Genomic DNA, 20,670 nt, shown 5'->3' on the forward strand with positions numbered 1-20,670 from the left:
CAGGGAAGATTCTGGAGCTCAGGGGAGGGTCGGTCTGGAGGCATCATCGTGGAGGTGGTCTTGAACACCCTGAAATGAGCGAGGTCACCTGGGGGCACAGGTGGGATGAGGCCACGAGCCTGGGAGCGGCCCAGCGTTTGGACGGGAAGGTGCGGTGGAGGGCGGGGCAGAGCGTGGGGAGCGTTTGGAGGAGAGAGCGGCCGAGGGCTGGGGGTCGGGGTGGGCCTAAGGCACGTCCACTGCATTTGGCGTTGTGGGGGTCGCTGGCGGGTCCAGTGGGCTGGGTGACACATCGGTGGGGAGAGCACCCGACCTTGGAGGCTCCGGCCCGGGAAACCCCAGCTGGCCCCAGCCTCTCTGCCGTGGTCGGGGCCCTGTCTGCAGCCGAGACTGTCCATCCTGGCCCCTGCTTCCACGCTGTCACATTGCGTGGAGTCGGGCACCCCTGTGTCTCCTGGTCCCGCCTCATTGGAGCCGCAGCTTCCCCGTCTGTGCAAGGAGGGAGCGAAGCCCACCTCTCGGGTTTGGTCCCCGCACGGAAATTCTCTGCTGCCAGACCGAGTGTCCTGGAGCCACGCTGGCACCGAATTGCCTGGCGGGTGGCTGCGGATGGGGAAACTGAGGCTCAGAAAGGTGAAGGGGTAGCGCGGAGTCCATGCTGTTCCCTTCCGGCCTCCAGGAGTTGTCCTGTGGGGCCTATCACATGGGCCACCCGGGACCTGCGACCCTCTGGTGATACACACAGAAGATGAGGTCGGGGCAGTCCAGTCCATAATAGGAGTCTCTTCACCTGGCCCTGCAGCCTGGCGCCTCCCGTCTGGGCTGGATGGCTGGGGACGAAGGGGTACATGTGCCTGGGGGCTGTGAGGAGGAGGAAGGGCCGCAGACCAGTCCAGCAGCAGCCCTTCCCACCCCCCCAACCCCCTCCTCTCTTTCTCTCTCCCTCTCATCTCATACACTCGGTCTTGCAGCCTCTGGCTGGCTCTGGTTTCCTAGGCAACCGCCCTTAGGGATCCCCTCAGGAGGGGTGTGGGGTGGGGTGGGTGGGCTCTTCTGCCCAGAGGCCTCTTTCCAGGCTGCTCCCACTTGTTCTGCTTGGGGATCCTTGACTGGGGGGGGGCCCTAGCTGAGGAAGTCAATGGAGGAAGGAGGGTGAGGCTGGGGACGCCTACTCTGGCGGGGACAGAGCCCCCATTGTCTGAGGCTTCAGCCATTGACCAAGCCTCACCCCTGCCCACGGCCAGCAGGGTGCCCCTTTCAGAGCCTCCTCCCCCACCCCCGCCCCCAGGAAGCCCATTGAGTGGCCTGGCGTCTGGTGGCGGAGGGCAGGAGCTGGCCCTGTTGTCCCTCGGGCATTTGGAGGCTCCTGCCGTGGGCTGGGGAGGACCTGGAGGAAGCCCCCCCCACCCCCGCCCCCAGTCTCTCGGCTTCCTTTTCCTTACCTGCTGTGGGAGTGAAGTCGGACCAAGATGGAAAGTGTTCAGCACGTGGCCTGGGGCACAGCAGTGCTGGGATGTCGGCTGTTCTCACCTCGAAGCCGATCGTTTTGTGGTCTCGAAGGTGGTGAGGGTCACGGAGGGCAGGGCTCAGCCTGCTGGTCACAGGTCGGCCTGGACTCAGTTGGCGGTCTGCAGAATGGGACAGCACCAGTGTCCTCAGGGAGCGGCAGGGACTCTGGGAAGGGAACCAGTGTTTATTTAGACCCCCCCCCCCACGCCTTGTCAAATGGGCTTTCGTTGATGTTTGCCTCTGGCCAGAGAGGACAGGGGACGCAGAGAGGGTGACCGGCTTCCCAGGGCCTCGCCGGTGTCTGACGCGGGCTCTCTCGGACCCTGTCCTGCACCCTCTCACGCCTCCCTGTCCAGGGCCCTGCCTCCTGGTCCTGCTCCTTCTGCCGTATGCAGCTCCTCTGGTGTTTTCTGGGACCAGGCCCCGCGGCGTCTCCCCAGCGCCCCTGGGAGCCGTCTGCTCTGGGGCCTCCGCGGGCAGAGCCTTGGGTGTCCTGCCGCCCTGCCTCCGTGGCTGCGGGTCCCTCTCCCCACTGTCCAGCTGGATGCCTGCCTTATCCTCCTGTCTCCGGTCTTTCTGGATGGAGCAGAGGACACCTGGGGTGGCTGAAGTTCTCGCCTGGACCTGTGCTGCTCTTTCCACTGGGCAGGAAGTCCCATGCCCGCCGCCGCCCCCCCCGGCCTGGGGACTGCACGGTGCGGAGGTCCCAGGCAGGGCCAGGTCTTCGGGCTCTTGGGTTCTCAGCCTCCGGGCTCCACGCGGCGCAGCCCAGCCAGAACGTGGCTCGGTGCTCCGGCCACCGAGATGGACAGAAGAGGCCATAGTCTAGTGAGGGAGACGGTTACTGTCGGGGCTCTGCGTGCCCCAGAGTCACCTGTACTTTTGACAATAGACTTGCCCTGGCCACACCTCTCAGCTACGGAATGCTGGGCCTGGGGCACGTGTATTTTTTTTTTTTTTTTTAAAGCTCCAAACCAGGCGTGGGAACCACTGCCTGAGATGATGGGCTTGGGGAGGCCTCACCGAGGAGAAACTGGGTCTGGGTTTTGAAGGCTGAGTAGGAGTTCGCTTGCTGTTTTCGAAAGAGAATTCTACGTGGAGGGAGCGAAAGGCCCAGAGAGGTGAAACAGGTCGGCGTGGCCATGGGCCTGACGGCTCTTCGTGGGGGCTGGGCAGGGTTCCCTTTTCAGCCTTTTGGGCCGGGGAGGGCACTGTGGAGGCTGGAGAGGTCAGGGCCAGCACCGGGGCGTGTCACCTAGGGCTTTGCTGAGGGCCTGGACTTCACTGTGAAGGCGGTGAGGAAGGGTCGGAGGGTGTGTGTTGTGGGACAGTCACACCGGGGGATGTGTTGGCCAGGGGCACGTCTGACCATGGGTACCGTGGAGCAAGCAGCTCCGGTCCCAGCCAGCCCAAGCACCGGGTCCTGCCCCTGTCCCACCCTTTTGTCTTGGTGTCCGGGAGACAGACATGGGTGCTGGGCCAGAACTTACTCCTTGTTTCCCTCTGTGCAAGGCTGGGTGACAGCCACCTTCCTCTGGCGAGGCTGCCGGACACGGAGGTGCTTCCTCTGCTGCTTTCTCAGCTTCTAGGACTGACTTCTGACTGCCTGGACCCCTGCCCGCCCCCTCCTCTCCAACTGGGTCCTGTCTCCGCAGGCCAGCTGTCCCTGTCCCCCAAACTCCCGGTCGGTCGGCTTCCGCAGCCTCCCTGACTTCGGGGAGCCCTCCAGGTGAATTTCTCCAGGTCTCCTGCAGGAGGAAGGGGGATGGGGCCACTCAGCTGAGTGCGGCTGGGAGCTGGCCCAGCATGGGGTGGGCTCCGGGTTAGCAAGGCAGGGCAGCAGGTGCAGGCTGGAGGGGCTGTTTCCCAGTGGGCCTTTGGGCCGGATGGACTTTGACCTCTGAGAAGTGCTTGGGTCAGATTAGAGCCAGGGAGAAACCTGCCCTGGCGAGCAGAGCTGCTGAGGGTGGAGGGAGCTGCTCGCGCCGGCTGCTCTCGGGTGGTCTGGGCCACTGAGCCTGACCTGCTGAGGCACGACCTGCTGAGGCACACCCTGCGGCCGGGACCGGGGGCCTCCCCCCTGGCTCCTCTGCCCCTCGCTCGCCCTGGCTGAACGTGGCCATTCTGCCTGAGTAGGGAAGGACACCGCTCAGGGGGTCTGCCTGCTGGGCGGTCAACCCCCTGCAAGAGAAGAAACTCTCCCCTACCCCTCAAGCATAACACTGTTACCACCGTAATGGTAACAATGGCCAGTGTGCATGGAGAGCTTACTCTGTGCGAAATACCTCGAACACCCCAGTCAGTCTGAGTGCCATCCCCACGGTTCTCTGCATGTCAGGGGCTTGGGAGAAAGGTGTTCACCGTACTGCCTGCCAGCAAGGGCAGACCGGGACCTGCACTCAGATCTAGCAACAAAGCGCATCTTTGTAACCACCGCACCGGCACCGCCGACAGGTCTCACCAGTGCCGCCAGCACACGCCTCGCCTCCTGTGGACCCGGTTTCCCAGTGAAGGGAGAGCCACGCCCTCTCGTAGCTGCTTCCTGGTTCTGGTTCCGACCTGCTCTGATGTTTCTGTGCCAATATTTGTTTTAAAAAGGAGAGCGGTTATTTGTATTTCCTCTTACAATGCGCACTGTAGAGTATCTGGGAATTTTAGAAAGGAAAGGACGTCAACAGGAAACCCGTAACCCTGAGCATAATGACACTCTGTGTATCTCTGTGAATTTCCTTCCAGTTCCTTTCCCCTGTGCACTTTTTTTTCAAACTATAAGAAAAAGTTGATTTAGAAAGTTACAGAGGCAAAAGAAGGGTTCTGGGAGCTTAGGAAAGAGGGAGGTAAAGGAGAAGCACCTGGGGTGGGGAGAAAGGGAGGGGAGGGAGAACAGGGCTGGAGCGTGCCCTGGGTCTTTGGTCCTGGGGGTTTTAAAGGCTGAGAGTTTAGGGGAAGTCTTAGGGGAGGATCTCAATAGAATATTCCCCAGCTGTGGGACAAAGAGCCAAAATGAGATTTATTCCCCTGACTTCACCAGTGGTCCTTCCTTGGGTGTGGTCCTCTGTGCACTTAATCCTCACCTGAGGACATGCTTATTGCTTTTAGAGAGAGGGGAAGGGAGGGGAGGGGAGAGAGGGGGGAGAGGGAGAGAGGAAGAGGGAGAGAGAGAGAGAGAGAGAGAGAGAGAGAGAGAGAGGGGGGGGCATCAATGTGAGAGAGAAACACCCACACAACCCCAGTGGGAACTGAATTTGCAGTCTAGGCGTGTTCCCTGACTGGGAATCAAACCTACAACCTTTTGGTCCACGGGGCGATGCTCCAGCCAGCTGAGCTGCACTGGCCAGGGCCGTGCACTTTTAAAACAGAGTCAGAGAAAACCAGCGTGGGCCGGAGCCCAGCGCCGGAAGCATCTCGGTCAGACCCGGCTGCATGGTGGGACTCGGAGTGAAACCCTACCACCAGGTAGATGCCGTCAGTCACTGCGGGTAAAGGGGACCCCAGCAAGCTAGGGGCCAGGATGTCCTCGTCTGCCTTCTTCGTGCCGACCTGCCTGAAGGGACACACGAAGAAACACCCGGACTCCTCCGTCAGTTTTCCCGAATTCCCCGAGAAACATCCGGTGAGATGGAAGACCGAGTCTGCAAAGGAAACGTCGATGTTCGAAGACGTGGCAAGAAAGCGCAGAGCCCGCCATGCCAGGGAGAGGAGAGACAGCCTCCCTCCCACAGGCGGTCAGACAGGAAAGGGAGGAGATCCCAGCGCTCCCCAAAGTTCCCGTCCGCCTTGCTGTTCCGCTTTGAACGTGGCCCGAAGGTGAAAAGTGAGCATCCTGGTTTCTCCCTGAGAGATACTGCAAAAAAAAAAAAATTGTGTGAAGCGTGGCCTGAGCAGTCAGCCAAAGAGAGGCGACCGCAGGACCAGAGAGCAGCCCGCCGCCAAAGGAGATCCTCGGGAAGGAGGTGGGCACGCACCCTGCCCGGGCGAGAGTGAGGCCGGGAGATGGGCCCTGGCAGGTGGGCAGGCTCCAAGGACACCGGCCGGAGGGCGGGACGGAGCCCAAACGGCCGACCTGCCACCGGGTGTGTGGGGCGTGTGTGTGCTCTCAGAGGTTGTTTGGCTAAGAACGGGGCTTCCACTGCAGCTCAGGATCCGCTTTGGGATAAAAACGACAGATTTCTGCATAGCTGATAAGATCCTCTGTAGAGAAAATACTTCTTGAAAAGTACAGGTTGCCGCTTTTTGAGGGGCTGCTATATACAGTTCGATTTTAGGGCTTCTGACGTCAAATGTTTCTAAATATTTAACGGTTTCTTTCATTTCCTGACTCGTGTGTGGTAGCACATGGCGAACTCACGGGAATTCGTATTGGTAGTAAATTTTGGGTTTCTTAGAATGTTGCCTTTTTAAAAATATTTTTTTTGTAATGAAATGATGTGTATTAAGAAATAAATACAATGGAGTCAGAAACCCCCGCGTGCTGGGTCACGTTTGGTTTTCAGCCGGCTGCTGCTTTTGCCAGAGATGCTCATGGCCGGAAGGTTCTGGATCGCTTTTCTGAGAGAGGCTCATTTCAGGGGCTTCACAACACATTTCCTTGGGCTCGGGCTCCCACCTCAGAAGCTTCCAGACTGTGCATAGCTCAAGGGAGACGTGAAACAGGAAAAGGAAACATCCTCCAGTTCTCTTAGCGCTTCCTCACCTATGGCCTGGCCCTTTGCATGTAGCAGCCCCTGGGATCGGCTGGGCAGGTGCTGCCTCTGCTTTACAGAGACAAGGCCCAGGGCACCCGAGAGGCCGAGGAGAGGTCAAGTTCACAGAGAGGACGAGGCAGAACCCCGCCTGCAGGTGGACCCGGCTGCCCCAGGCCACGGCCCCAGGGTCCCCCCAGCTTCAAACTCTGGGATCTCAGGGTCTCTCTGTGAGCCCCTGGTGGGGGCCCTTACACTCTGGGGTGTGGAGTCCAGACACAGAGTCCCATTTGCTGTCCCGCATTTTGAGGGACATCAAGGACGGGTATCTTGGCGCTGACTGAGCCTGTCGGGGACTTGGTGGTTGACCTCAGGTATGCTGCTGGGAGTCCTGTGCGGCAGGTAGCAGAACCCCATTTTACAGACAAGGATGCTGAGTCTCAGCCCCCATTCCAGCAGACCCGAGACTCCAGCTGGGGTCTCTGACTCCCAAGGCGGAGCTGTGGTGATCGTGTGCCTGCGTGTCAATGACAGCTATAGACCAGTGTGTCCCAGGGACCCTGCCAAGATTTTTACACCTTTTTACTTGGAACTTCCTTAATAACCCTCTGCGGTGGGTAGTTTGTAATCTCCATATGCCAGTGAGTGAACTTCAGTTCACTCCCCCTGGAGATGGGGGTTAAACAACTCACCCAAGGTGTCGGGCTACTGAGTGGCGGACGCAGGTGGGATCAGGTAGCCCAAGCTCTCTCCAGAGAGTTGCACCACGAGGGTCTCTAGTGGTGGCAATGTACGTCCCTGAGCCGTCCCCACTCCCTTGCCCACGTCTGGTGAGACTACAGGCAGATGGTGGCCACAGGCCTGTGGACGTGCACGGGGCCTGCAGGTCTGTGTCCTTGCCCCAGGACCCCGCTGGCCCAGATTAGCTTATAACCTGCCCTGCACTCCCCCCAGCTTCCAGCCCCAAAGTCCAGGGAGGCGGTGCGATCAAAGGTGTGAGACTGAGGTTCGGGGTCAGTGGCCCCCCTCCCCCCATTCATTCCTGGTAGTTTCACCCTGTTCCCCTGCCTCTGTGACCTGGGGCGAAGCCTGACTCTCCGTAGCCTGGGTTTCCTCGTCTGTGATGGAGTAATGCAAACAAAGCTCAGGCTGTATGAAGGTCAGCGTCTCTCTTCCGTCCTGTGGGAAGCCCTGGGCTTGCAGCGGAGGGTGGGAATCAGCCCTGAAGTGGGTGGAGAGAGGGAAGGAGAGCAGACTCTGGCCTGGAGCGGGGATCCCGAGTTCCTGCAAAGTCAGAAAATGCGCACTTAAGGAACAGTTTGCACAGAACCCGGGCGAGGCGCCTCCCTTCTTCCTCCTGGAAAATGGGTCTGCCTCTCCCCACGCCGCCCTGAGTGCTTCTGAAGGAGCCCGCCCACAGGGAGAGGGGGCGGCCCCCCAGAGGGCTGCTGGGCAGCTGCATGCCAATGTTTTAGCTTGCTTCCCCAAACCCTTTGCTGGAGAGAAAATGCGAGTCCCGGGAGTGTTCAGGGTGGGGCTAAAAGGCACAGCCACACGCTGGGCGGAGAGCAGTTTGCGCTCGACCAGAACTGACCCTGGCGGATCCGTTTCTAGGAATGTGCCCTGGGTTCGCCCATCCCTCCGCCTGTTAGGGAGGGTGTTAGTTGTTACGTTGCTTACAAAACGTCAAAACAACCTCCCACTGCTAGAGACGTTAAAGAAATTGTGGTACATTAAAAAATGTGCACAGGAGGGAGACTCCTGTCTGTGTGCTGTTCTGAAATGGTCAGTGAGGTCCTTCGGCAGAAACGGTGGTTGTAGCACCGCGGGGCGGGGCGCTCTGTCCTGCACACAACAAGCCGTCGACCAGGCACGCAAGCCGGGTACCGGGAGAGTTCTGCAGGAGCCATAGGGAAACCGTCACAGCAGTAACTGCTGGGGACTAGGGTGACCGGGGTCAGGTGTGAGAGGTAACCCTCCTTTTCATGGCACACCCTCTGTCCTGTTTGGATTTTGAGAGGCACTAGAGCGTGGTGGTTACTTAAGGAGCACAGACTCTGATGCCTGTGGCCTGGGTTCAAACCCTGGCTCTGCCACTTCCCAGCTGTGTGATCTTGGGCAACTTGCTTAACTGCCCTGGGCCTCACGTTCTCGTTTATCACGTGCAGTCCTGTGTGTTACCATTATTTGTAAAGGGCTTCGTGTTTTGAGATAAAGCAGGCGCTCCGTGCCTGTTCGCTGTTATTAATTAATTGCCATTCACATGCCCTCTGTCTTTATTTAGGAAGCCAATTAACAAGCGCAGGCTGTAGGAGCGGAAAGGAAAGCGGGCAGGCAGCCAGTCTGTGGCAGGGCTGATTAGACGGGAGGGCTGGGTGCTGTCCCTCCGGGGTGCTCCCCTCCTCCACGGGGCCCTCTGGAAGGACAGCCCCTAGTTCCGAATCGGGGGTGCCGAGTGGGGAGTGGGGGGAGCTCTTTCCCTCACTGCTCGGCAAGGGATGATGCCTGGCAAGGTTGGCTCCAGGGCCCGGGCAGCCCACCAGACGCACTGGCTTCTTGGTTGCACGAGTTCCCGCGGCGAGGCCAGCTCCTCGCCCTGCGCGGTTGAGATTCCGCCCTTATCTTGGGCTGTCTGCCACTCTGCAGCCCTTTCCTTTCCTTATACCCATATGCCATGGGCGGGTGGCCCCTTGCCAGCTGGTCAACCCCACGGGGCAGGACAGGGAGAGCCGGAGAGCACATGGTCTTACCTTCAGCAGGGCTCAGGGGAGCCTGTGGCTATTGGGCGCCTGGGAGGAGGAAGTGCCCGGAGGAAGTGCCCGGCCCGCTCTGTGACAGGTCAGGCATGATACGACTTCTGGAACCCGGTGCTGAGCGTGACCCTGGCCTCTGGGGCTGCAGCTTCAGCCGAAAGTCAGAAGGGACAGGGCAGAAGGGTAGTCTGGCCGGACCCCTCAGACTCCTGAGGGTCCTTGGCACTGGGCAGAAGGAAGGTCAGTGGGGGCAGGGCTTTCTGGAAAGACGGGGTTACTGCTCCGCAGCTGCTGGGTTTTCTGGGTTAATGATTTGTGACGGCTGGGGGCTGGGCCCTTTCTGCCGCCCTGTGCTCCCGGAGCTGCCGGGGAGGCCGTGTGGGAGCCGCAGGCTGGAATGCACAGGTCGTGAGCCGGTGACCCACCCCTCTCCGCTGCTGAAGCTCTGGCCTTGGATGTGGTCTAATTAGGTTTCTGGCCTTCTCTTCACAGGCGAGCAGCTGGGTTGGTGCCGGTCTGAGCTGGACTTTGTCTGATGGCTTCCTCCGACCCCCCTCCACAGGCTGCCACAGGTACCGTGCCCTGGGCTTCCTGCTTGTTCCTCCTCCGTGCAGGGCTGCGGGGGCCGGCAGAGGGCCCCTGGCTTGGGAGGACGCTGACCCGGGGTGGGGGGGTAGGGGCCGGGAATCCAGCTCCGCTGGCGGTTAGCCGTGTGCCCTTGGGCAGGCGGCGTCACCCCTCTGCCTCGGTTTCCCTGTCTGCCACGGGGAAACGATCATTCCCTTCCCACAGAGCGGGCTCCGGGCAGGGGTCGATTCTTTACCCGAGTCCCTAAGGCCCCCGGGAGAGACAGGTGGAACCCGTCTGGGGACTGACATGTGCTGGGGGGTGAAGTTTGTGAACTGAGGGTGGGGACCCAAAGATCGAGGGGGAGGGGCGTCTGCGAAGGTGCTGAGGTCAGGCCACCTGCTTCCAGAGTTGGCAGCAAACAAACAAAAATACTTACGTTAAACAAAACGGTTTGTTGTTCATCTGAAATTCAACTCGACATCCTGTATTTTATCTGGCAACCCCAGGCGGTGGGGCAGACAGACACTGTGGCAGAATGCGGGCCGCACCCGGGAGGGGCTGGACGCAGGCCCTGTCACCCGCGGGGCCCGGCTTCCTCTCCTCTGGCCCGCGCTGGGGGAGGCAAATAGCAGAGTGGTAGTGAGAAAGGGCTTCCTCATCAGCCTGACCCCGCCACTGACACCTGAGGGACTGGGTGTCTCCGTCGCGTCACCCACGGACACGGGGATGATAACGACACCCTCCCTCGTGTTGTCGCAAAGCTTAAATACAGGTAAGGCGCAGGCGTGTGGCCACCGATTACTCAATGAACGGAGGCTGTTCGCGCCGTGGGGTGTTGGCCGGATGCTACCCGTGCTGTGCGTGCTCTGCCCTGAGCCATGCTCCCCTTCAAGGGGTGGGGGTCCGCACAGCGGACCTGCCTTCTCTACAACAGGGGTAGCTTCCTAGGTCCCGGCCTCCTGCACTCACTGGGGTTGGCTGACCCGAGGAAGGGGCGTGTCCAGGAACTTCGAGGGTATGTGCGGCCAGCCCTGGCTGTGCCAGCTGTCTGGGTGGGTGGGAGGGGCTCAGTTCAGCATTCAATTACCCAGGGACAGGCCTCCTGATCTTTCCTTCTGATAAAGGGTGAGGTCTGATTGCCTGGGTCTTAGGAGCCTGGGAGCAGCACTAGGGACAAGGGCATCTCCTCGGTCATGGCAATGACTTTGGGTCCCAGGATGCCTTCTCTCTGGCCCCTGATGCCACGGTCACCTTGCATTCTTTCTCCTACCTGCCAAGGGGTCAGGCATGGAAAGTGAGAACAAAGTCATTTTATGATGAAATCCATTCAGTTCTGTTCAAGAAACATTTATGGCCACCTCTCGTTCCGGCTCTGTCTGCTGTTACTGGCCGGTACCGTCTGGCTGAGCCAGGCTCAGGGCCTTTGTCTTACTTTCTGAGAGCTTCGGGTTCTCTGAAACACCTCTCCAGCCGTCCTTTAGCCCCTGCGTCCTTGCTCACCTCACCCCACTGGGCGCCTTGGTGTCTGCTCCCCGCACCTGCTGCGGCCCCAGCCTGGAGCACCTCTCCCCACCCGGGCTTGTCCGATCTTTGCTCACTCTTCAAGGCTCTGCACAGTGCAGCCCAGTGCCCGAGGCCCCGGCTGGCATGAGCCCCCTCCTCTGTTCCTGCCCCAGCTCGGTCTCTGCGGTGTGATGTTTTCCTCTTGCCGTGTCTGCCAGTGAGCTCCGCAGTGAGCTCCTTGGCATTGAGGGCCACGTCTTGCTTCACTGCAAACCTCCTGACCTGGGGGCTGCCGGGAACAGTCTGTTGGACGCAGGCGTGCCTGTGTTGATGGATGGGCTGACGGAAGCCACCGATCAGGGGAGGGTGTAGAGATGACCTGAGTCCCTGGACACCGTCTGGGCCTGGCCTGTGGGGCGGGAGGGCCTGCCCACCTCACCCAGGGTCAAGGACTGGGCCATGGCTCAGGGCAGCAGTAATAATCATGGTGATGATGACGATGATGGTGATAATGGTGATGATGCAATGACAGTGATGACAAACCGAAGCGTCATCATAGGAATAGCTCACATTCACTGAGCACATACCTGGCACTAGGTGCTTTACGAGTGCTAGTTCATTCCGTCCTCCCTCCTATGCTGCAGGGCAGTTGTGATCACTGCACTCACTGTTCAGATGAGGAGACTGCAGCTCGGGGGGTGAGCTGACTGGACACTCGCACAGCCGGTGTACGCGAGAGCTGAGTCTGCACCAGGTGTGGCCTGGCTGGGAAACGGCGGTCACTGTCGTGACACCGGCCTCGCGTGCAGGGAAGCCCTCCCCGCCACTGCCTGCCCAGCAGGTTCCAGTGGACAGGGGCCCAGAGCACTGAAGCTCCGCCCCCCCACCCCAGTCAGGAAGGGCCTGTATCCGGTGGCCCAGAAGTGGTGGGCAGGGACTGTGTGGTCATTTGTTTCAATGTTTGAAACTCTTAAAACCATAACTCGTAGACGCGACAGCAGGAGTGCGTGCGTGTGCGTGCGTGCGTGTGTGTGTTGAACAGATACTTTTTGGTGCCTACCAGATGCCGGGCACACAGCAGTGAGTGGAACACTCACCAGCACACCTGCCCTCAGGAAACTCTTTTCTCACGGGGACACGGACAGTGAGAGAAAGGACACTTAGGGCGGGCCAAGTGCTCACAAGGGCCGCGGAGAACAACCAAGCGGCCGGGCGCAGAGCGAGCCCCAGCGCCGCTGCGGGCGGCTGTGATCGGGGCAGCCTCGCTGGGAGCTGGTGTGGAGCAAAGACCCGAAGGAGGCGAGAGCGAGAGACACCTGGGGGGACTGCTCTGGACCCTGGGGCTGAGAGGTCAAAGGTCCTGGGGCAGCAGCACCAGCACGTGCAGCACATTCACGGTGCAGCACGGAGACCGGTGTGGCTGGAGTGGAGTGAGCGAGGGCAGTAGAAGGTTCTACACATGTGCACACACGTGTCAACACACACATGCACACACATGTATCCGCATGCACACACACCACACACATATATGCACACACAAATAGGGGTGCAAACATACATTACATGGAACTGAAAATTTTCTATATTAACTGAAACAGAAGTGTGAAAACAATATCAAAAGCAATACTAAATATGACTTGATGACTATTACAGCATTTAAAGATACCTCGGATTGGCAGTTCATCAACAAAAATCGCTGCCTGGGAATCCCCTCATTGATTTGGTGACCCGCCAGTGGGTGGGGAGCTGTCACTTGAAAACCACTCCGCCCCTGCGTTTCCTTTGTTAGCGCATCATCCCCGGGCCAGGTGGCCGCAGGTTCACGGACGAGGCAGCGGGGCCCAGTGGAAAGAGTGTGGGGCGTGAGCGGAGCCAGATCTGGGTGCAAATGCAGCTCCCCACTTACTAGCCGTGTGACAGAGGGCGTGCCACTGGCACTCTGGATGGCTCTGTGGCCTCGCTGCGTGAACCGGGGGTGGTCGTGAGGCTTACACAGGGAGCTCCGCGGGGTGCATTTCAGGCTCTGCACCGTGCTCATTTCTCCCCTCCCGGGGAGGGCACTCCGTGTCGGGCGCAGCGCTGCCCGGAGGGGTCCACCTGCCGATGCTGACCCATGGGGCCCCCAGAGCTCCCGGGAGGGGCCGGGTTCCCGCCTCAATGGCCTCCATCTGGTCCTCACCCCGCAGGGGAAGTTGGGGGGAGGGTGAGAGCTCCGGGTTTCTGTTGCAGCCAAGCAGCAGAGGAAGGGGCTTTTTGAATTTGATACATTCGCCCCTAAAATGTTCTGCTCTGGAGGCCTCAGGTCACCTGTGGGGGAGAGACTGGATTTTTCTGGCCAGAGAGACTGCTGGAATCGGACCTGTCCATCTGTCCGTCTGTGGGTCCACCCACCCATCTCTCTGCTCCATCCGCCTCATCATCCAGCTGTGAGCACACCTGGACCGGACAGGCCTGTCCTCGAGGATCGCAGGCTGGGAGGGGCGGTGGTTGCAACACCAGGTCAGGTTACGTAACCCGAATACCAGGCACTTCGCCAAGCCTTCTGTCTATCCGGCAGTTCTCAGGTAGGGGCAGTTTTGTCCCCCAGGGCACACTTGCCAGTATCTGGAGACATTTTTGGTTGTCAGAGCCAGAGGGTTCTACTGGCTTCTCCTGGGCGGAGGCCAGGAGTGCTACTACGAAACCCACCGTGTCCCCCCCGGCCCCCAGCAAAGACCACGCAGCCTCCACGTGGATGGTGGCGAGGCTGAGAGACCGACCCGCCTCTCGGTGCACGTGCACAGCGGCCGCATGGGGCAGGGGCTGCTTTTATTCTCCAGCTTACAGGGGAGGCACTCGAGGCTCAGAGAGGCGAAGTGACTTGTTCAGAACACACAGCTGGAAGGGGGCCCAGACAGGACGGGCTGAGCGCAAAGCTCACACCCTCAGCCGTGTGGTCTGAGCTGCAGTAGGACCGCCCAGGGCAGGCCCAGGACGGGGGTCAGCCTCGGGGACTTTTACAGCCAGACCACACTGCCCTTTGATGGGGAGCAGGTTTGTAGGAGGGAGGGGGATGGGCTTAGTGGACGCTTGAGGTTCTGTCCTGCTCCAGATTCTGGGGAAGAAGACCGGGGACCTCAGCTGGGAGAAATGGCTGGAGAGGTGAGGGCTTGTTAGGCTTCCGGATAGAGAATCTCTTTCTTCACTCGTTTACGAAAGTTGCAGGGCTCCAACTTGGGGCCAGGCCAGGACCTGTCCCCAAACAGGCACCAAACATATCCTTCCTCGTGCACAGACGAAGAAAACAAGGGATCCCAGAGAAGGAAGACAGGACCTCATTTAGTTAGGGTAGCGGCTGGGGGAGGGGCCTGGGAGTGTCTTTGCTTGACTTGAGCTTTGAGGGCCAGTGGGAGACAGGGCCATGGAGGGGGTCTCCGAGGAGGGAGGAACAGGGCGTGAGGCGCACTGGGTGGAACTCCATGCTGGGAGCGTGCCCACCCTGCCCTGCCCCTCCCCAGCCAGTCTGCACCCTGGCCCCTGAGAGCTGGTCCCCTCACTCCAGACGCTTCCGGGCAGCTGTGTTTTATGCCGCCTTGAGGGCCGAGTAAAGTGCAGCGTGCAGAATGAGCCTGCACGTGCTCGTTTGCACACGTGCAAAACACACAGCCGTGTATGCACGCACAGAAATGCATGTGCATGTACTTGCACGCACGCACACACACATGCATTTAAAAAGCCCCTTTGCTGACAAAATAGGGAAATAGGAGACAAGAATATGAAAGACATGCACTCAAGTACAGATGGGCGCATGTGCACCACGGAGCACCTCATTGCTCCTTCCTCCTCTCCACGTGCTGCCCTGCTTAGCCCTCGAACCCAGCCACAGCACCCCTGGGGGCACAGGAGGGCCCTCAGGCCTGGGCACTGCCCTCGATCCCTTGCTCAGACCCGCAGAGCTGCTCGCCCATTTTCAGCCATCTCTCGCCTGGCCAGATCCTGAGACCCTGCAGCCCTGCTAATAACTCCTCCTACCTTCCAGGAGATCAGCTTCCTGAAGGAGGCCTAGGCCCCTCCTCAGAGGCGGAGGACGACCCTGGAGAGGCCTTTGAGTTTGACGACAGTGACGATGACGAGGACACCAGCGCCGGCCTGGGCGTCCCAAGCGTTGTTGCTCCAGAGAAGGATGCAGATGCCCCACTGATCCACTTGGACTCCGCCCCTGTCACTGGTAAGGTGCTCTGGGAGCCTTGGGTCCTCCCGTTCCCAGGCCTCTGGGTGTGGGGGGACGCTCCGGGCTCCCCGGGATGCCTCTGGTCCCTCTGCTGTCCCCAGGAAGCAGGGAGGGAGAAGCCATTGGGAAGGAGCTGCATTCTTCTGCCTCCCCTGGGAACTAGGATTCCTAGCATTCCTGCAGCATCTGGTGCGCTTTGGCACATAGTAAATGGAAGTGGCCCCCCTCCCACCCCCCCAGCTTCTCCCAGGGAATCACACCAGCCAGAGAAGCAGCCTCCCCGAGGATTGGCGAGTCCCCGGCCCTGGGGGCGGGAAGGCCACGATAAGGGTGGTGTTAAATGGCAGCTTCTGGGCTCTTGAGCCTGTCCCCGGGGAGAGGCTGGGGACCAGACTAGCAGGAACTTCCTGCGTGCTTGCTTGGGGACAAGGGACTCCTTGAGGAGCTGGGGGTGGGGGGCAGGCCCAGGGCAGGCAGGGCTGCTGGTTCTGGCTGGAGTTGGGATGTGGGCCGTGGGGGTGGGGGCGGGGGCGGTGCAGGCAGGACAGGTAGGGGAGCTTGATGACAGCGAAGAGGCCGGGGGAAGGGAGGCAGGCTCTGCCGGCTGGGCCCTGTCTCCTGCACCCCGGGGAGTCCACTGGGCCAGCCTCCCGCCTGACGGGCTCTCCTCCTGCTCTTCCCCGCAGACCCAGACCCCGCGGCCGCGCTGCCCCAGACGCAGTAAGTGAGCCTTCTTCCTCGCGTGTGTTTTGGTGGCTGGGAAAAGAGGAGACACGCTGGGCAGGAGGTGTGGGAAAGGGTGGAGCTGCAGCCGAAAGGGCTCACGGCAGGTCTTAGGCTACGGAGGAACGCATTTCCAGATCTCCGGGCCCGAGGGAAGAGGTCAGTCCCTAAAACTCATGTTACGTCTTTCTTTCTTTCTGTTGCCTCACTGATCCACTTGGATCGGTGAAAGCCTGTGAAATAGCAGGAGGCAGAACTAGCTCCCAGACCTGGCTCTGCCCCTTGCTACTAGCTGCACGGCTTGAGAAGTCGTATGAGTTCTCCAAAGATAAGTCTGTTCCCATGCCAAACGGAGACAGCCAAGTCCGCAGCCCACCGGGCTGTGGCCGAGAACGAGCCGGCTCTCTGGGGTTCAGCGCGGTGCCTGCCTGGCCCAGCCGTCTTCACCGTCGCCGTCGGTTCTGCCAATACCGTCCCCATTCCTGTGACGGCTGTCAGGGACCCTGTCCCTCTCCCGCTGGGAGCCTGTCTGGGGCAGGGTAGCCTAATGGTCAAAAGCCTGGATTTGGGGGTGATTGCCTGCGTCTGACACTGGCCCCAGCACTGGCGGTGGGTCCTTGTGTAAGTCACGGTCCTCTGGGCCTTGGTGTTTCTCATCTGTAAAATGGGCCACTGTTCCCTTCCTAGCAGAGCGCGCTGTGGGGTAAGAGGCCCAGAGTCGCAGCAGGCCCCGGGTCAAGGCCCTGACCTTTCCCTCTGGGGTCTTCAGCAAGTCAGCCTGGGCTGCGTGGTGCATTTGGGGGCTGGGGGCCTGCTGCTCACTGCCTGTCTCTGGGGGACTCGGACGGCACTTAGGGAACCCTCATCCAAGGTAAGTGCTAGTGGGGGATCTAGGCCCTGGGGCGTGTGGCCAGGGGCAGCCATCCTGGTGGGGGGGCGGGTGTTGAGACTCCCTTTGTCCTCCAAGTGAGGGGGGGGGCGTGACTAATTCTCAGGTAGCTGTTGCCCAGCAGGAGGCCTCCCAGAGGCAGATGTGGCCCTGGGCCCCTGGAGCAGGAGGTGGTCCTGGATTCAAATCTGTGTCCCTGCAAGTCCTTGTACGTGTTCATTTGTCGCCTGGAGTGGGCAGGCCCTGTGTAATTAAGGCCCCAAGTGGGAGTCAGCTTCTCCGCCCTGATTAGGGACCAGAAATGAATCAGCAGGCCTTTTCTGGGACTGGGGAGTCCCAGAGATGGCTGTGATCTCCCGGGATTATAGCCCTCCAGGTGGGCTGGGAGCACAGCTCCCAGTCTGGTGGACACTTCACAGGAGTGCCCAGGGCACTGAGGCGCTGGCCCCAGGGAAGCCGGAGGGGTTCTTGGCTGAGTGAATGAGCGTAAATTCACTGGTGGGGCCGGGGGCAGGAATGGGAGGGGCGTCCATATGGTGGAGGTGACTGAGGCCGGAGGTGCGCGCCCCCACCCAGGGCCAGTCTCCCAGACACCCCCATTCCCAACCTTGAGGTCAGGAGCACAGCAACCCAGCGCCTGCCCTGCCTGCCTCCCCTGCCTGCCTCCCCTGCCTGCCTCCCCTCCATGTGTCCTGGGGACCCCATGAATCCGCAGCTAGACTGTGTGTCTGGTGCTGGGGCCCCACAGAGGCTGTGACCCACCGGTCCCAGAGCTGCTGCCTAGTACGCTGTTTTCATCAGCCCACCGGTCAGGGCAGCTCAGCGGGGCCCGGGAGTTCCCGAAAAAGGCCCAGTCCCTCTGTCTGCCGCCCCGCGGCAGCCTCTAGTCCTACAACCTGAGCGCCCTTGAACGCCATCTCCAGGAGACTCCAGTGCCGGAGGCCTGCAGGTTCAAGTCCCCGCTCAGCCCCTCCCTAGCTGGGTGGCTTTGGGCTGCCCGTGAAACTCTTTGAGTCCCAGTTACCCCATGAATAAGGTGGACATAATACCATCCAGCTTGAAGCGTCCTGAGGAATAAGTGAGACGGACACACACACACACACACACACACACACACACACACACACAGTGTGTTTGCTTCTGCCCCCACCTCCGGTCCAGTGTGGAGGATTCCAGTGTGACGGGCCGGAGGGGCAGAGACGGTGCGCCCACTGCCTTGGGCTGGGCCTGGATGGCCAGGGCTGGCGTCTCACCAGCAACAGGCGTGAATAAAGGTCACCCTTGGGTGGGACGGGAGACCCCGAGGAGCACTGACCACAGCAGGAGTCCGAAGAGGCCCCGTTCCAGCCCTCTGGTTTTATTCAGGGGGAGGCTGTGGGGCGGCACTTGCCCCCCGGGACGTGGGGGCCTCCTGACTCCTCGTCCAGTGCTCTCCACCTTCTCCCAGCTCCGTTCCCTCCCGTCCAGGTCTTCATTTCCCTGCGTTCCAGCTCCTTCCCGGGGCGGTGATTTTCCACTCGCGAGTCCTCTGGGAGGCGAATCTATCCAGATCAGTTTCCTCCTCCTTCTTACCCAAGAGACAGGAAAAAAATCTTGATTTTCTTTTGAAACTTCCCTAAAGGTAGCCACCAAGCAAACTCTGCTTTTGAAAAACAAATCTTCCAGTGGAGGGCATCTCACCTGTCACAAGTGCTCTTCCACGGCCGCTGCCCCAGGTTTGGGAATGGCCTTGTGGCTGTGCCTGGGTGCCCACCTCACCTCCCAAGAGGCTCTGGACAGTGCAGGCAGAGAGTAACCAACCACCCAGGTCCACGCAGAGCTGCCGCCGCACAGGGACCTCCCTGCTATCAGGGCTCCTGGAGGGAGGGTGGCAGCGCCAGTCAGAACCCCCACTTCCCAGCTGGTGGCCGGAGCGCGGTGGGTACAGTGAGGGCTGGGGGCCGGGCCTCCGAGGGCCTGGGAGCTCGGGGTCTGAGCCACAGAACTGGCTTCAGGTCTTGCTCTGCTACTCACTAGCTGGGTGCCCCTGGGCAAGTGGCTTCCAGTTCCCAGCCTCACTTTCTTAACTAGTAAAATCGGCGCTGCAATGGGCGTGCACGAGTTAACTAGTAAAATGGGCTCTGCAAGGGGCGTGCACGAGTTAACTAGTAAAATGGGCGCTGCAATGGGTGTGCACGAGTTAACTAGTAAAATGGGCTCTGCAAGGGGCGTGCACGAGTTAACTAGTAAAATGGGCGCTGCAAGGGGCGTGCACGAGTTAACTAGTAAAATGGGCTCTGCAAATGGCGTGCACAAGTTAGCATTTATCCAGTGCTTAGTCTGGCCGGCACATCCTGGCTGCTCCGAACGTATTTGCTGTTGTTATTCTGGGTCCTGGTATAGGTCTGGTTTTAGGAGCTGGTTGGGCCCTGCCCTCTGGGAACCAGACAGACCTGGGTTTGGTCTGGCTCTTGCCAACCCTGGGAGTCTGCGCAGGGAAGGGGATTACACCTGCCAGGGGGGTGGTTACAGGGACACTTGAGGCTGGTTAGCGGTGAGGTCCGGGGTGCTGGGTCTGCCTCTGGTGTTCAGGCCCGTGGACTTCCCGGTCCCTTGGCCTGCTGGGCTGGGCTGCCCAGAGGAGGAAGCCAGGCTGCTACGGGGTAAACAGAGCGGCTGGCGTGGCTGGGCGTGTTACGTTGAGGCCTGTGCGGTGAGTTTTAGGGTTGGGCCACCCTGCTCGACACTCCCAAGGAGTGAGCCTCTGCTGCTGGGTGAAGGCAGCCTTAAAGGCACTCAGCTAACTGGTGGTCCTTTTCCTTTCCTCGATAGGACACAGCTGTGATCAGATGATGATGATGATAACATAGCCACAAATAACAGTGACAATAACGAGGCTGTTTACTGTGTACCAGGCACTGGGCCAAACACCCAGGCCCATGTACTCCTCCTGTCCCTAGGAAGTGGACACTGTCATTACCCATGACACGGGTGGGAAACTGAGGCTCAGAACGGCCAGGTGGCCAAGGTTTCGTATAGATAGCGTGAGTTCATTCAGAGCGGAGACTAGACCCGGGGCCTCTCTGACGGGAGGCCAGGTGTGGGCTGCTGCGCTCCCCTCCGGGGATCACGGGCTCCAGGTCCGAGCCGGGACCTTGGACTTGGGCTCATGGTGGGGCGTGCAGCAGGCTCCCTGTGAACGATCCGATTGCATGTGTGTTTACTTAAGAACTCTGCCTGCCGAGAGGTGCTCTCTAGCTTCTGGGACAGTAGTTTCTGAGCAGTCGGGCTGTTCCGTGGACCCCAACTGGGGAGCCAAGCCGAGTGGTCTCAGTACTGCCTGTGTGCGTGGTTCTGGGGGACGCCCCTCCTCTTGCAATGGGAGCAGAGTAGAAGTAGCCCGTGCTGAGGCCTTGTGATGGTGGAGGGGCGAGGAGGTGTCTCCCAACCTGCAGGCCTGCTCCCTGGGGACAGCTGGCCGCTGCACGCTTGTCCTCGAGGCTCAGCGCGGAGCCAGGCACAGGGCGGGCGCCGAGGACATCCCTGTGGAATGAACAGCGGGTCCCGATGGGCAGAAGGATGGGGGAGTGGGTCCGACAGGGGACTTTCAGTATCTCCATGAAAGCAAACAGAACACAGGCGGCATGGAAATGGAATCCCTGAACCTGGGTTCTGACTGTGGCGGCTCACAGGGGCCAGCGGGCAGGGAGGGGATCGGTGGCCTGAGGTCACACAGCCAGAGTCCCGGATCCTGCTGGCGCTGATGGTGTGGGCCGCCACTTACTGAAGGCTTCCCGTACATTATCTCGTCTTCTGGGCGCTGCAGCCCTCGGGGACTGCTGACGGCTTCCG

At 60.3% G+C, this 20,670-nt stretch overlaps 1 protein-coding gene across 6 annotated transcripts in view; it reads left to right on the forward strand.

The window, feature by feature from the left end:
* ARHGEF10L (Rho guanine nucleotide exchange factor 10 like) overlaps positions 1–20,670 on the forward strand; it is a 152,931-nt gene that overhangs the window by 40,075 nt on the left and 92,186 nt on the right. For 3 of the 6 annotated variants that reach the window (XM_045859792.1, XM_045859790.1, XM_045859797.1), the window contains exons 2-4: positions 9,437–9,516; positions 15,036–15,224; positions 15,914–15,947. In XM_045859792.1, coding sequence (XP_045715748.1) covers positions 9,480–9,516; positions 15,036–15,224; positions 15,914–15,947 — 260 coding nt within the window. In that variant the 5' untranslated portion in view covers positions 9,437–9,479. The other 3 variants (XM_045859795.1, XM_045859796.1, XM_045859791.1) reach the window with 3 other exon arrangements.

Source organism: Phyllostomus hastatus, unplaced genomic scaffold (assembly GCF_019186645.2).
Source record: "Phyllostomus hastatus isolate PE091 unplaced genomic scaffold, TTU_PhHast_1.1 phas_scaffold_182, whole genome shotgun sequence".
In the NCBI taxonomy this organism is placed as follows: domain Eukaryota; kingdom Metazoa; phylum Chordata; class Mammalia; order Chiroptera; family Phyllostomidae; genus Phyllostomus; species Phyllostomus hastatus.